Source organism: Pipistrellus kuhlii, unplaced genomic scaffold (assembly GCF_014108245.1).
Source record: "Pipistrellus kuhlii isolate mPipKuh1 unplaced genomic scaffold, mPipKuh1.p scaffold_m20_p_43, whole genome shotgun sequence".
NCBI classification, from domain to species: Eukaryota; Metazoa; Chordata; class Mammalia; order Chiroptera; family Vespertilionidae; genus Pipistrellus; species Pipistrellus kuhlii.
Window position 1 is genome coordinate 3,364,344 of NW_023425544.1, and position 12,983 is coordinate 3,377,326.

General features: G+C 45.8%; 1 protein-coding gene across 14 annotated transcripts in view; it reads left to right on the top strand.

The window, feature by feature from the left end:
* RALGPS1 (Ral GEF with PH domain and SH3 binding motif 1) overlaps window positions 1-12,983 on the top strand; it is a 238,220-nt gene that overhangs the window by 71,420 nt on the left and 153,817 nt on the right. For 13 of the 14 annotated variants that reach the window (XR_006739872.1, XR_006739873.1, XM_045572036.1 and 10 more), the window contains one exon: window positions 1,713-1,763. The exons of the other annotated variant lie outside the window; for it this stretch is intronic. Coding sequence is in view for 11 of the 13 variants with exons in the window: in XM_045572036.1 (XP_045427992.1) it covers window positions 1,713-1,763 (51 nt within the window). In the remaining 2 variants the exon portion in view is untranslated. The remainder of the gene's footprint in view (window positions 1-1,712; window positions 1,764-12,983) is intronic. 14 annotated transcript variants of the gene reach the window in all.

Genomic DNA, 12,983 nt, shown 5'->3' on the forward strand with positions numbered 1-12,983 from the left:
GAATTAATCCAATGGCAGGAACATTGGGCCAACAATCTCCGTGGGTCTGGCAGGAGAGATGCCAGTCTGTTTGCACTGCCTGGGCCAGACACACAGGCCTATAGGCCCCTGTAGTCACTGGACACCCAGATTATGAAGGCCAGATCCACGCGTGCTGGGGTCCATGCCTCCTTGCCCCTGGTGGTAGACCGAGAGGGGGAGGAGGGTGATTCCCAAGTGCTTCATTCCCATCCATCTGCCATGCTTCCATCAGTGACAGTGTTTCTGTGCACATGGAGGGCACTAGCCTTTTAGGGGACAAAGAGGCTCTCCATCAAAGCTACCTGCTTATTTCTCTCTCCTGCTCAGAAATGTTGTCTCTGTGTGTAAAATATATATATATATATATATATATATATATATATATATATATATATATATACACACACACACACACACACACACACACACACACACTCTATATATATACCCACACCCACACCCACACCCACATCCATATCCATATCCTCTCTCTACCCACCCCTCATATATATATAGAGTACCTGTCAAGTGCCAGGCATTCTGCATCTTTTGTCTTAAAATTTCACAAAGATATGTAGATAGGGATTATTGTTCCTGTTTTCTAGATGTAGCATCTGAGACTGGGAGAATTGTCAGGTGTCAAATAGAACATTGCTGTTAAGCAGTGGCATCCAGACACATTCCCAAGCCCCGCTGAGCCCTGAGCCCATGTTTATTCCTCAGCATCACGTCCTCCCAGATGACCTGTGTTTGGTGGACAGGTGTCCTCTTGCATTAGGAGGCATCCAAAGGCCGCCAGCTCTCCTCTCCCTGGGCTGTCATAGAGGCATCTGTTGGCTGACACCTGGCAGCCCATGTGACTCAGGGAGATGGGTAGGTCAGTGCAGCCAGCTCAGCCGTGCCTTGGCCTGCAGCATGGTCAGCAGCGATGCCTCCCTTCCTGTTGCTCAGTGAGAACAGTCTTTTAACCAGACTGTTTTCTTTGCTGACAGCATTAGTGCTTCTCAAGCTAATTGTGGTGAAGGACCAATTTTTTTCATTCCCAAGCTCCAGAAGACTAATACTTAAAAATATAATAAGAGCATCGAGGCAAATTACTATAAAAGTTTCCCAATGCTTGCCCTTAAATTCTGTAGTTATCTCATATACTGTGGGCCGTGGAATAAACAGCTTGTGGTCCACACTGGCCTGTGGAGGCATCTCAAATATCACTCTACCATATGATTTTGAGAAGGCTTAGACTTCAGAAGAAATTTCTACAAGCCATAGTTGTTGTTTTTTAAATTTAAATTTAGAGTAATAGTGTCTCTGTTGAGCATTCTAACTTTTAATACTGTCAACTTTTTACAATTACAAAAGTAATTCATGCTTGAAAAAAATAAACTGAAATTATACAAAAATACCTAAACCAAAAAATGTTCCCTTTCCTCTCAGTCCCAACCTCCAAACTACTCTTACCAATGCTGAAGTTGGACGTTTGTCTCACATTCAGGAAAGAAGGGTGTGGATCAAGATTTATGACGAGGGAAGGGATGGGAAAGGCATTTTAAAAATTTGTCTGTTTTCTACTCTGTCTTGATTTTTATTCAAGGGGGAAATTATAACCTTTAAGAGTGCTATTACTCTGTATAGATTCAAAGGAACACGACAGTTACTTTATGTTTCCTAACGCCCATTCTCTTCTGTTGCAGAGCCAGATCACACTAATGGACATCCCTGTGTTTAAAGCCATCCAGCCGGAGGTCTGTACCTTGTCCTTCCTACCATCCCAACAGCCATGCTAGAGCGACCCAGTTTCTCCCTTTCTCTCTTGAAGTATCCAAATGCATGTGAATGGTCTAAGCCCCATTGAAGAGCATCCAGAAACTGCATTCTCGATGGTGCTCATTCTTTGAGACAGGTGTTTGGGTTCTCCAGAGAATGCTATCATGTCTGGCTCCCTCTGGCCAGGCTGCAGCATTGGTGCCCACAGCCTCCATGCCTGAGTCAGGTCTTGGCCCACTAATGGCTTTTCCCAGGCTCCTTCTGTGGGAAAGGGGCACCATCAGGATAGGGTGTGGGGCAATGTTTTTCCAGAGAGCTTCCGTTTTGTTGATCCCAAATTCTGGTGGTTGCTTTGTTTCTGATTTTGAAACCAGTGGCTACAGCAAAACACGGTTTACATTAAATTGTAATGTACATTTGTAGCAACAGCATAGTCAATAAAGAGAAAAAAGTTGACTTTAAAATGTTTATTTAAAAACTACCGGAAATGTTTAGTAGTTGACAATGAGGCTTTATAGATATTTTAGGAAAGTTCTTTTTTTTGTTAACAACTAATAGAAATGCATGCCAAAGTGGCTGTGATAGGCAGAAGAGGACTTTACTACAAGGATAGGAGGGGCATTTTACAGAATGGGCATGGAGTTTAGGCAGCCTGGAGAGCCAGCCAGGACACAGACCACTCTGCTTCTTGCCTCAGCTTTTCCCTCTGCTTCTCTCTTCTGCCTTTACGCCTGTCTGCTGATGTGGTCCAACACAGCCTCCCCACAGGGCCCATGTTTACATGATCCCCCCTGAAGCATCTTCTACACTGAGACCAGCAGCTCTCAGCCCAGCCCAGCTGAGTCACATGTCTAGTGTGGGTGCTATGACCAAAGTCAGGAGTACAGGGCCAAGTCCTGGAAGCACAGCTGAGCTGAGGGGACCTAGCCTGGTGAGTGAGGTGCAGATTTCAGAGAGGAGGAGTATTGGTGGAGAGATATGTCAAAAGTTGTCTGTTGCAACCAAAAGGTATCTTCCTGTGAATCCCAGAACACTCTTAACGTGCCCTTCTTACAGTCTGGTAGCTGTAAAGACAGAGAAAAACAGCATTTTAATCCAAAGTCAGACCACAGACCCAGGCCTCCTGGGAACTGGTATCTAACGTATTATAGATTAGGAGGAAACTTGCATGTTATCTACGATCAGCATTTATGTGAAGACCTGGCAATGATCTTTATTAATTATGTGTGTGCGTGTGCGCACGCATTGTGTTCATTAGGTTTGGGGAGCTGAGCTATGTTTGTTTTTTTTGAATTGGCTGACTTCCAGTCTTCTTCTGTTTTCTTTTTTTTCTTTCTAATATGGAGTTATCTATTCTTTCTAATTAATATATATATATAATTGAGATAACTCGCTACTTCTTGGAGCCTTTGGGGGAATAGTTGTTTAATGGTCACCTTAGTTCTCAGCTGGAGCTGTTTCTGCTTGCTTTGGTCTGGAGTGTCTTAGACATTTGGATCTTTGTTTTCTGTCTTGAGCACTGAGCATTTTTAGCTAACAGGGCTGCTGTGAGCCCTGAACTCTGAGACTGCGTGTGCGGGAGGCTGGGGTCGCTGTTCTGGCTGGTTGCAGGAGGGAAGGGCCGGGAGCTCTTCAGAGGCACAACCAGGGGGAGACTTTTCCCCAGGGCACTGCAGTTTGTTGTTTTGCTTGTAAATATGTTTTTATTGATTTCAGAGGGGAAGGGAGAAGAGAGAGAGAGAGAAATATCATTGATGAAAGAGAATCATTGATTGGCTGCCTTCTGCACGTTCTCCCCTGGGGATTGAGCCTACAACCCAGGCATGTGCCCGTGACTGGAATTGAACCCAGGACCCTTCAATCCACAAGCTGACGTTCTACCCACTAAGCCAAACTGGCTAGGGCTGCAGTTTGGAAAGTACCTTATCCAGGGCATATCTGATTTCAAGTTGTGACAAGACATTAAGGTGGAGATGTTTTGCTTTCAAGATTTAGCTTGAAGCTAAATCTTGAAAGCAAAACATTTGGTTCTCAATTGTGGTTCTTAATTGTGGCTGCACATCAGTCACCTGGGCAGCCTCTGAAACATGGTGCCCAGACTCGCTGAATCTGAATCGCTGGGTCAGGCTCCAGAACCCAGTCGGCCCTGTTTTGCATAAGTTTCTGGTGTAGAGTGGGAATTAAGAACGAATTGCTTTGAGGTATCTGGAGAAACCCCAAACTTGAATGTTTTGGATCTATGAGATGTTAGCTAAAAATGGAAGGGTTTGCTTCTCATTGTCATTGTCAACGATTAAAAGCAAGGCCCTGGGAGCTGTCCAGCTTTTTTACTGTTTTAATTTTTGTTAACAGACTGAAAGCTGGGATTTTTCCCCCCTTGAGGCTGGACCACCTTAGAGTTGGAAGAACATGAATAGGAGGCAATGTTAAGTTGTAGGCAAGACTTTCTAGGAAGCAGAGGCCAGCATCTGAGGACAAGATGGGCACTGTGAGTGACTGGACTCCCAGAGTATCAGGAACCTTGGACTGGTGCCTCCACCCTGGCCACGCCCGAGAATCCGTGGGGGAGCTCTGTGAAAATACAGATGGCAGACCCCACCCTTGGAGATCTTGATTCCATAGGGTTGGAGTGGGTGGGGAATCTGCATTTCAATCAGTGACAGTCACTATGCTTTTTGATGCATGAGTTGTCCCGTCTTTAACCAATGGGAGCCCTTTCACATCACCTCCTATGTCTACATGATCCCTCCATTTTTGTTAACTTCCTTGCTCCATGAGGTGTTCCAACGTGATATTATACACTTCCCACGGAAGACCTAGATTCAGGCATTCCTCAGGGTGCTGGTTTCTTTAGTGGGGAGCAATATTAGAAACCTCAATCTGGGTGAGAGGATATTCATTGCTATTAGGTTGCTGTTGCTTTTAGGTCTTTTTGGTGGACAAGCGCTAGGAAATACTTATTTCTTGAAAGGAAAGATCATGAGATTGTAATTAGGGCAGGGGGTGTAATTTTTCCACAATTCTTCCTTCCCTCCTCATCCTTGTCATAACTTCTCTGTGGGTGTGTACAGTATATGTCCCTATTGTGTAGATTTGGGGCTTGGCCCTGTGACTTAGGCACAAGTAATGCAAAGGGTGAGCTAAAGTGGTCAGAGGCATGGCATGCTTCCACCAGTCCTCTTGGAATTCCTACTCTCCGTGGTGTACTGTTAGCTATTGCTCGTTTAGCCGGAATCCCAAATCCAAAGCCTGCATTCCAGCCCAGCTGGCACAGCCCAGGGGAACCAGCAGAAACCAGTTGAGTTGCAGTCATCCTACAGACGGTTGAACATGAAATAGTGATGCTGTAAGCATCTGAGATTGGAGGGCTCTGTGTTTATACCACATTATCTTGTAGAAACATGACCAGTACAGTGTTGATCTTTCCACTTCCAACCTAACCTTACAGAGTTGTAAACTTCCTTCCCTTGATATTTAAAATATATTTTTATCGACTTCAGAGAGAGGTAAGGAGAGGGAGAGAGAAATTGATACATTAGTCTTGAGAGGGAATCATTGATTGGTTACCTCTTGCACGCCCCACACCCGGGATTGAGCCCACAACCCAGGCCTGTCCCTGACTGGGAATTGAAATGTGACCTGGTTCAGAGGTCAGTGCTCAACCACTGAGCTATGCCTGCCGGGCACTTCCCTTGATTTTTATATGGTGTTTTTTACACTGACAGTTTTGGTTCCTAACAACATTAAATAATTACATTTTTGTATCATATATAAAAATAGTTTAAAAATAACTATCAATGTTACTATTAACCAGCAGACTACTGTTAAAGCTTAACACTTCTTTGCAATTCCATTCTTTAGTTTCTCTTCTGATCTTCTCCCCTCCAAGCCTACAACTGACACATCCAGGCGGGCCTCCCTCTTCACTTCCCCAGAGGCCTTTGGAAGCAGCAGGGCAGACCAGGAGGGCTCTGCCCCCTGGAGATCTGCTGCCTGAGACCCTGTTGTAATCCCGGTGCCTGGAACAGGCTGATAGTAAATACTTGTTGAATGAGTGGAGAGTGGCTGGAGGACTGGATGAGAGAAGTGCTGCAGCAGAACACTCTCTGAGGCCCATTGCCAGGGGGTGAGTCCCAATTAAGGGAGCATTCTTACCAGGGTGCCTGTTTTGTGGTGTCACCACTTTCCCCAAAGCCAGGGTTTCGCCTGGTGAGCTCAGCCTTTGAAGATTCAAATTTCCAAGTGCTGTTGAGAACTGAGTAGAACTGTGGCTTCTGCTCCTTTCTGCAGGGGGGACCGCAGAGCATCATCCCAGGCTTAGAGGAAGCCAGGCAGACGGTGAGTTCAGGATTGGCAGGGAGCAGGGAAAATGGAAGTTAGCAAATGTGGAGCCGCAACTGCCCTGTTCCCTGGTGACTCTAACAAGTGAACATTTTATCAAAGATTGGCATGCTAGCACAGATACAACTTGCAGTGTAATAGCTCACAGCTGTGTTTAACTTATAGCTGCGGCCTGGAACCCCAGCACCGCGGTGGTGGATTGGGTTGCAGGGGCCGGGCGGGTTCCTGGCGAGCGAGGGCCAGGGCGAGGGCTTATGGTAAAGGACGGCTTTCCAAGGGGTCTGGGTGGCAGCCGCCTTGCGAGAAGGTACATTTTCACGGTGGCATTTTGTTCCCACCAGCATTCTCTACCAAATAAATCTGTCTGTCATTTTGCCCAATTCCCAGAGTACGGAACTGAAGGTCCAACAGTTTCTCAGAAGCCAGTTTAAATGTCAGAACTGGTTTTGTCATTAGTTTCCATGTGGAGCGGCATCAAGGGGGAACTGCTGTTCTTAGAATGTGCTGAAAAGGAGCATGGCGTGTGCGCTGCTCAGCCCAGGGTCCTGGCCAAGCCGCGCTGCGGGCCCACTCACGCTGCGCCGTGTGCTTAAGAGAAGGGCGCGATCTGACGGAGCTGGGTTTGCTCTCGGCCTCACCCTTTCCAGCTCACACTCTGCTCATTCTTTTACGGTATGCTTCGATTTCCTCATGTATGAGATGGGGGAAAATCATAGTTTTTACCTCACAGTGGGCATGTAAGAGTTGAGGTCAGTGCCCACATGCAGTGTTCCCAGGAACCTCTGGCTGTCAGTCCTCAGCAGCACAAGTTCGCCTGGGCTCTGTGTATTAGGACACAAGGTCGTGCTCAGCAGAACCTTCAGGGGTGCCTGTGTGGGAGCTGTGGCCCAGAACAGGTGACGCTTTCAGCAGCATTGATGTAAAGAGCATTGAACTTGGAACCCTTCAGACCTGAGTTCACACGCAGGCTGGGCCCCTGGATGGCAGGGAGGCTGGGGTCCAACGAAGTTGTGCATCATGGTGCGCGGAGGGCCTGCGGACATTGAAGGGAGACTTGCTCTGCCTTGGAGTCAGGACGTCGGCATGGAGCCCTGGAGGGTGCAAGCGATCTTATCTTGTGGGTGATGTGGGAACGGGATGGGAGCCGAAAAGGGCATTTCAGGCAGAATGAATAACTCATTGAAAAAGCCGATGATCTATTGAGCAAAACTAAACATGACTGTTGGTGCTGGTGTCTGGGAAGAAGAAAAGCTGAGCCTGCCATTCTCTTGGTTCTCTATTCCTCAAGGGCATCGCTGCCCGGGGTGTTGGCATGCCCAGGGCTTGCCTGAAGTCAGTGTGTCATTTCTTCCAGCTGGCACTGGCACTGGGGGCATGCAGGGCCACAGAGGCCCGCGGATGGGTATCTAGCGGGTCTGAGTGTTATGTAAACAAGCTGCAGTGGGTACCAAAGTCCGTGAGTGGGAAGCTGCTCTGAGGGCCTGTGCTTTTTTCCATCTTCTCACTGCCCCTGCCAGCACTGCTCCATCCCCACCGCCAGGGTTCCTGGGGTCAGACCAACCTTCACCTCTCCTTCACTCATCTCATTCTCTGCTGTGCTACCTGCCGGAGAGACACAGACACATAGAAAGGGACACTGGCACAATCCAACCAGAGTGAGGGGCAGAATGGATACAAACAGGAGACAAGAAGTATTGGGGGCCTGCAATGGCATCAAGGAGAGTGGGGGGAGTAGGTATGGCAGGAAGCAGAGCTTTACTTTGTTAGCCTTGGGGATCCACTGAGGAACTTCAGAAGGGGAGTGACATGACAGATTGGCATCCTAACCACCGGAATGAGGCAGAACCAACTGTAAACAGGGAGACAATAGCCAGTGTGAGAGTTGTAGTAACAGAGAGGGGAGGGCCTGGTGCTAAACTGGTTATCAGGCTGCTGTGGAGCCGAGACCAGGGGAGACTGGAGTGAAAGCAGTGGACTGTGCATTCGGGGAGCAGGAAGAAGAGCAGAGTCAATAAGGAGGCAGAGAAAGTGGCCCCGGGATAGGAGAGGCCCAGGGAAGTAGCCTGGAAGTCAAGCAGGTGATCAGCAGTGTTTTACCTGGGGGAAGGGGAGGCCTGATGGCCTGAAAGACGCAAAAACGGCTGAGGAATCAGAAGTCAAGCAGTGGGCAAAGCAAAGATTTGATTAGGATTAGGGGACAGAGAGGGAGGAGGGGAGGTATGGGGAGAGCAGGAGTTCCAAGTTCAGGGTCTTGTAGGTGACTGTGCTTGAAGGGGTGATGGCTGTGCTGTGTTGGTAGATGATGGTCTTTCTGGGAGAAGGTTGAGGTGCTGAGAGCCGTCCCTGGAGATGACAGCAAATGGGAGAAGAGAAGACGATGACCCAGAGCTAAAGGCATAAGGACATCCTAGGGTTGAGAGCTGACAGCAATGTGGAGGGAGATGGAGGTGCCAGGAAAGTTTGCGCTTCCCTAGAGGAAAGCTGTGGGCCTGGACTGGGAACCTCATGAGATGAGGGCCCAGAGTGTCACCACTATTTGCCACCTGAGTTAAGGCACAGGCCGAGTGCTCTATGTTAGTGGAAGGCAGTCAAGAGGGGGGTGGGGGGGTGCCATCCTTGCCCTCCTCCTTACTGTGGCCTTGAAAACCTGGTACTAAAGGAAAAGGCAGAACCTAAATGCTTTGGGACATTATCCAGATAGAATTCATGTTGCTGTGGGGCACTCAGAGCTTGAGACCCCAGAGTGTGACCCGCATCTGCCAGTTGGCCCAAGGGCTGGCCTGCAGGATGAAAACTCCTGGAGAAGTATACAGTTTCCCCTGGGCCGCATGATACATTAGTTCAGGAAAACACTGCCTCTGGGTTCAGGAACCTGACCCTCTGGCCTTTTGTCTGGATGCTGTTTGCCTCTCTGAAGAAGCGGGCATTCCAGAAGGCCGAGGTCAGTGTTGGACTCTGGACAAACCCTGTGTGTCTTCGCTGCTCCCTAGAATCTCAGCGCTGAGCCTGGGAGAAGGGAAGAGCTTTGCCAGCAGGGAGATCGATTTCGCTGACATCATTAAAACCCTCTCTCAGGACACATGTGGGCAGTTTTCTCAGCCCATTTCCCTGCACTGCCCCTGGCCTAAGTTACTGCCACCTCTTCAATTACATCTCCCCAGGGTCAGTCCCGCCCCCAACCTCCTCTCCAAAGCAGAGACATCTTTCTAAAGTCAGAGTCTTACAGCTTCCGGTCGCCCAGCACCCTCTGAGGCGCCCCACTGTTTTGAGGATACAAACCTATCGGCCAGGCCCTGCAGGGTGGCCGGCAACAGCCCTCCTGGCCTCCAGGGCCACAGCGCTCATCACACTCCCGCTCTCTGCAGCCTTCCCGCTTCCCTCCCATCTCAGTACCTTCCCACCTGCTCTTCTCACCTCTCAGAGACTCCCCGGCTCCTTTCCCCTCAAGAGAAGGTATTAGCAGTTTAGCTCCAGGGTAGCATCGGTGCCCTGCCATTCGCTCCCTCCTCACTACCCATGACTTCCTATGAATAGCTTTTCACCATGGTGCTGAAATATGACACTGGAAAGTTTGAATAATTCTTGTGTCAAGTGTGTCTCACCACTAGATTATAAACATCTAGTACATGAGGATCATGGCAGTACCGTTCACCCCGTAGCTTGTGACCCAGTGCAGTGCCTGATGTTTGTTCAGTACATTTAGGATGTAGTGGGAGGAGGAATAGTAACAATAATAATAATAAATTCTCTTGACTTCTGTGCTATACTGCTTCCCTCTGTTAAAATCACGTGAATTAGGTGGTAGGTGTCCTCCAGTTGGGCCCGGCATGCTGTGTGTGTGGGGGGTAATAGCTCTTGGCCTAATGCTCATCATTAGGTGCTGATGTTGACACCGGAAGCCTGAGCAGCTCTCTCATCTGTTATTGCTCTGGGTTTGCATTTGTTATTTGCTTCTCATTTCCTAGTAATTGCTGTATTCATTGTGACAATTTATTGTGACAATGGAAGCAAAGTGGAAAAGGGCTTCCCCCAGCTCCACTCATGATGGAGATGGAGGTTGGAGTCTGCGAGGAGGTGGGGAGAGCGGGCTGGGGCAGGAGTCAGTCTGGCTGCAGACATAGGCCAGCAGCAGGTTTTATCCAACGAAACCAACTTCCAGACTCATTTTTTTTCCTCCTTTCTTGAGTGTGGATATGACATTAGTTCTGGTTAGAAACCAAATTTCCTTTTAAATGAATTAATAACACAAAACAGAACCTTTGGTGAACAGCTGTTTTTATCCATGGGGACTTGGCGCCTGGTTGTGATTTTGTCCGCAAGGAAAACAGGGTTCGCTGGGCTCTGATAGCGGGAGCAACAGCAGGATTCCAGGCAGTTTGGAGTGAGTGATGGGAGGATCACAGGCTTCAGGGGCAAGAAGGTCTGCATTTGCAACCTGGCTCTGTGCTCTCTTGCTGTGGGATCCTGGCAGGTTCCTTCACCTCCCAGTGCCTGTATTTCCGTATCTGTGATATGGAAATGATACCATCTCCTAGTGCTGTGATGGTTAAAGAAGATTGCACAGGCAGGTGAGGCAGCCTGCCCATGGCAGAAACTCACAAGTTATTTCTTCTCTTTTGAGAGAAGTCAGGGATTTAATAGGGGTAAAGCAAGGACATTGCTCTGGGGAAGACCTTCCCTGTCATTGCCGTGTCCCTTACAATGAGTCTGGCACATTGTAAATCAATGCTTGCCAGTACTTGTCAATACTTATTGAATGAATGAGAGGCAGGTAGAAAAGTATTTCTTTCTGTATGGCCTCAAGCTTAAGGGCCTGGGCTCTGGAGTGAGAAGGACCTAGGCTTGTATCTGTGATTTAGGTCTTAGTTTCCATGTACGTAAAATGGAGGTGATAATATGACTGCCTCCAAGAATTGGACATGAGGACTGAATGAGATATTGTAAAGTTTTTATTTTTAGGTTAATTGCCATGTAATAAACCACACATAAATAAAGACAACAATTTGATGAGTTTGGTTTTATATACCTGTGAAATTGTCATCAAATCAAGAAAGTAAACATACCCATCACTCAAAAGTATTCTCACGCTCCTGTGCTCCCTCCTCCCCAACTCCTTCCACTGTTTTGAAATCAGGTGGTCCTTAAATCATGTTCTATTCAAAATTGTTTTGGCTCTTCCTTCACATTTCCATATGAATTTTATAATCAGCTCGTTAGTTGTATGATAAGCCAGATAGGCTGCTGGTTGTGGTTACATTGGATCTGTAGATCAATATAGGGGAAATTGGCATCTTGACAATACTGAATCACTTCAACCATGAACATAGTGTATTTCTTTATATATTTGGGTCTTCTTTAATTTACTTCAGTAATGTTATATAGTTTTCAGTGTATAGTGTACATATTATTATTCCTAAGTATTTTATTTTCTGTGCTGTTATAAATGTTATTTAAGTTAAATTCCACTTTCTCATCACTAGTTTATAGAAATATGACCTATTTTTTAATTGACCTTGTATCCTACAACTTTGCTTAAATTCACTTATTCTACATTTTTTTTAGATTCTATAGGATTTTCTACATAGATGAATAGTAACTGCCTTCTTTTATTTTTACCTGATTAGTCTGGCTAAATATATCGATGTTATTGATCTCAAAAATAAGTTTTGGGTTTCATTAATTTTTTCTATTGCTTTTCTGTTTTATAATCCATTGATTTCTGTTCATATATACACTGAGTGGCCAGATTATTATGATCTCTGAATGCATATATATATATATATATATATATATATATAGTATATATATATTATATATATGCATGAATTTGTGCATGGGTGGGATCCGGCCAGCCTGGCCAGGTTGAGGGGACAATATTATATAGGATATACACTGAGTGGCCAGATTATTATTTATTCAGAGATCATAATAATCTGGCCACTCAGTATATATATTTATTGATTTCAGAGGGGAAAGGAAAAGAAGAGAGAGATGGAAACATCAATTATGAGAGAGAATTATTGATTGGCTGCTTCCTGCATACTCCACACTGGGGATTGAGCTTGCAACCCAGGCACGTACCCTTGACTGGAATTAAACCTGGGACCCTTCAGTCTTCAAGCTGACACTCTGTCTCCTGAGCCAAACGAGCTAGGGTTCTGTTCATATTTTTAATCATTTCCTTCCTTCTGCTCACTTTGAGTTTAATTTGCTCCTTATTTCTTGAAATGGAAGCTGAGGTCAATCATTTGAGACCTTTCTTTATTTCTAGTGCAGGCATCTAGTGCTAGATATTTCCTTCCAAGTACTGTTTCTTCCCCCCCCCCCCCTTCCCATTTTTATATTTTGGGACTTCATTTCCATCAGTTCAAAAAAACGCTTTCTAATTTTCCTTTGGATTTCTTTTTATTTAGAAATGTGTTCTTTAGTTTTCAAATATTTGGGGATTTCCTAGTATTTTATGCTATTGATTTCTAATTCCATTGTGGTTAGAGAATATTTTTTGTATAATTTGAATTATTTTAAGTTTATTGAGATTTGCATTATGGCACAGAACATGGTCAATCTTGATTAAGTTCTGAGTGAACTTGAAAAAAACGTGTATTCTGTTATTTTGCATACTGTTCTATAAATATAATTTAGGTCAAGTTGGTTAATAGTGTTATCGAAGTCATCTATATCCTAACTGATTTTTTTCTACCTATTTGTTCTATTAACTATTGAGAGAAGAATATTGAAATCTCCCACTATAATTGTAGATTTGTTGATTTTTTCTTTAAGTTCTATCAGGATTTGCTTCATGCATTTTGAAATTCTATTATTAGCTGCATAAACATTTATAATTGTTATGTCCTCCT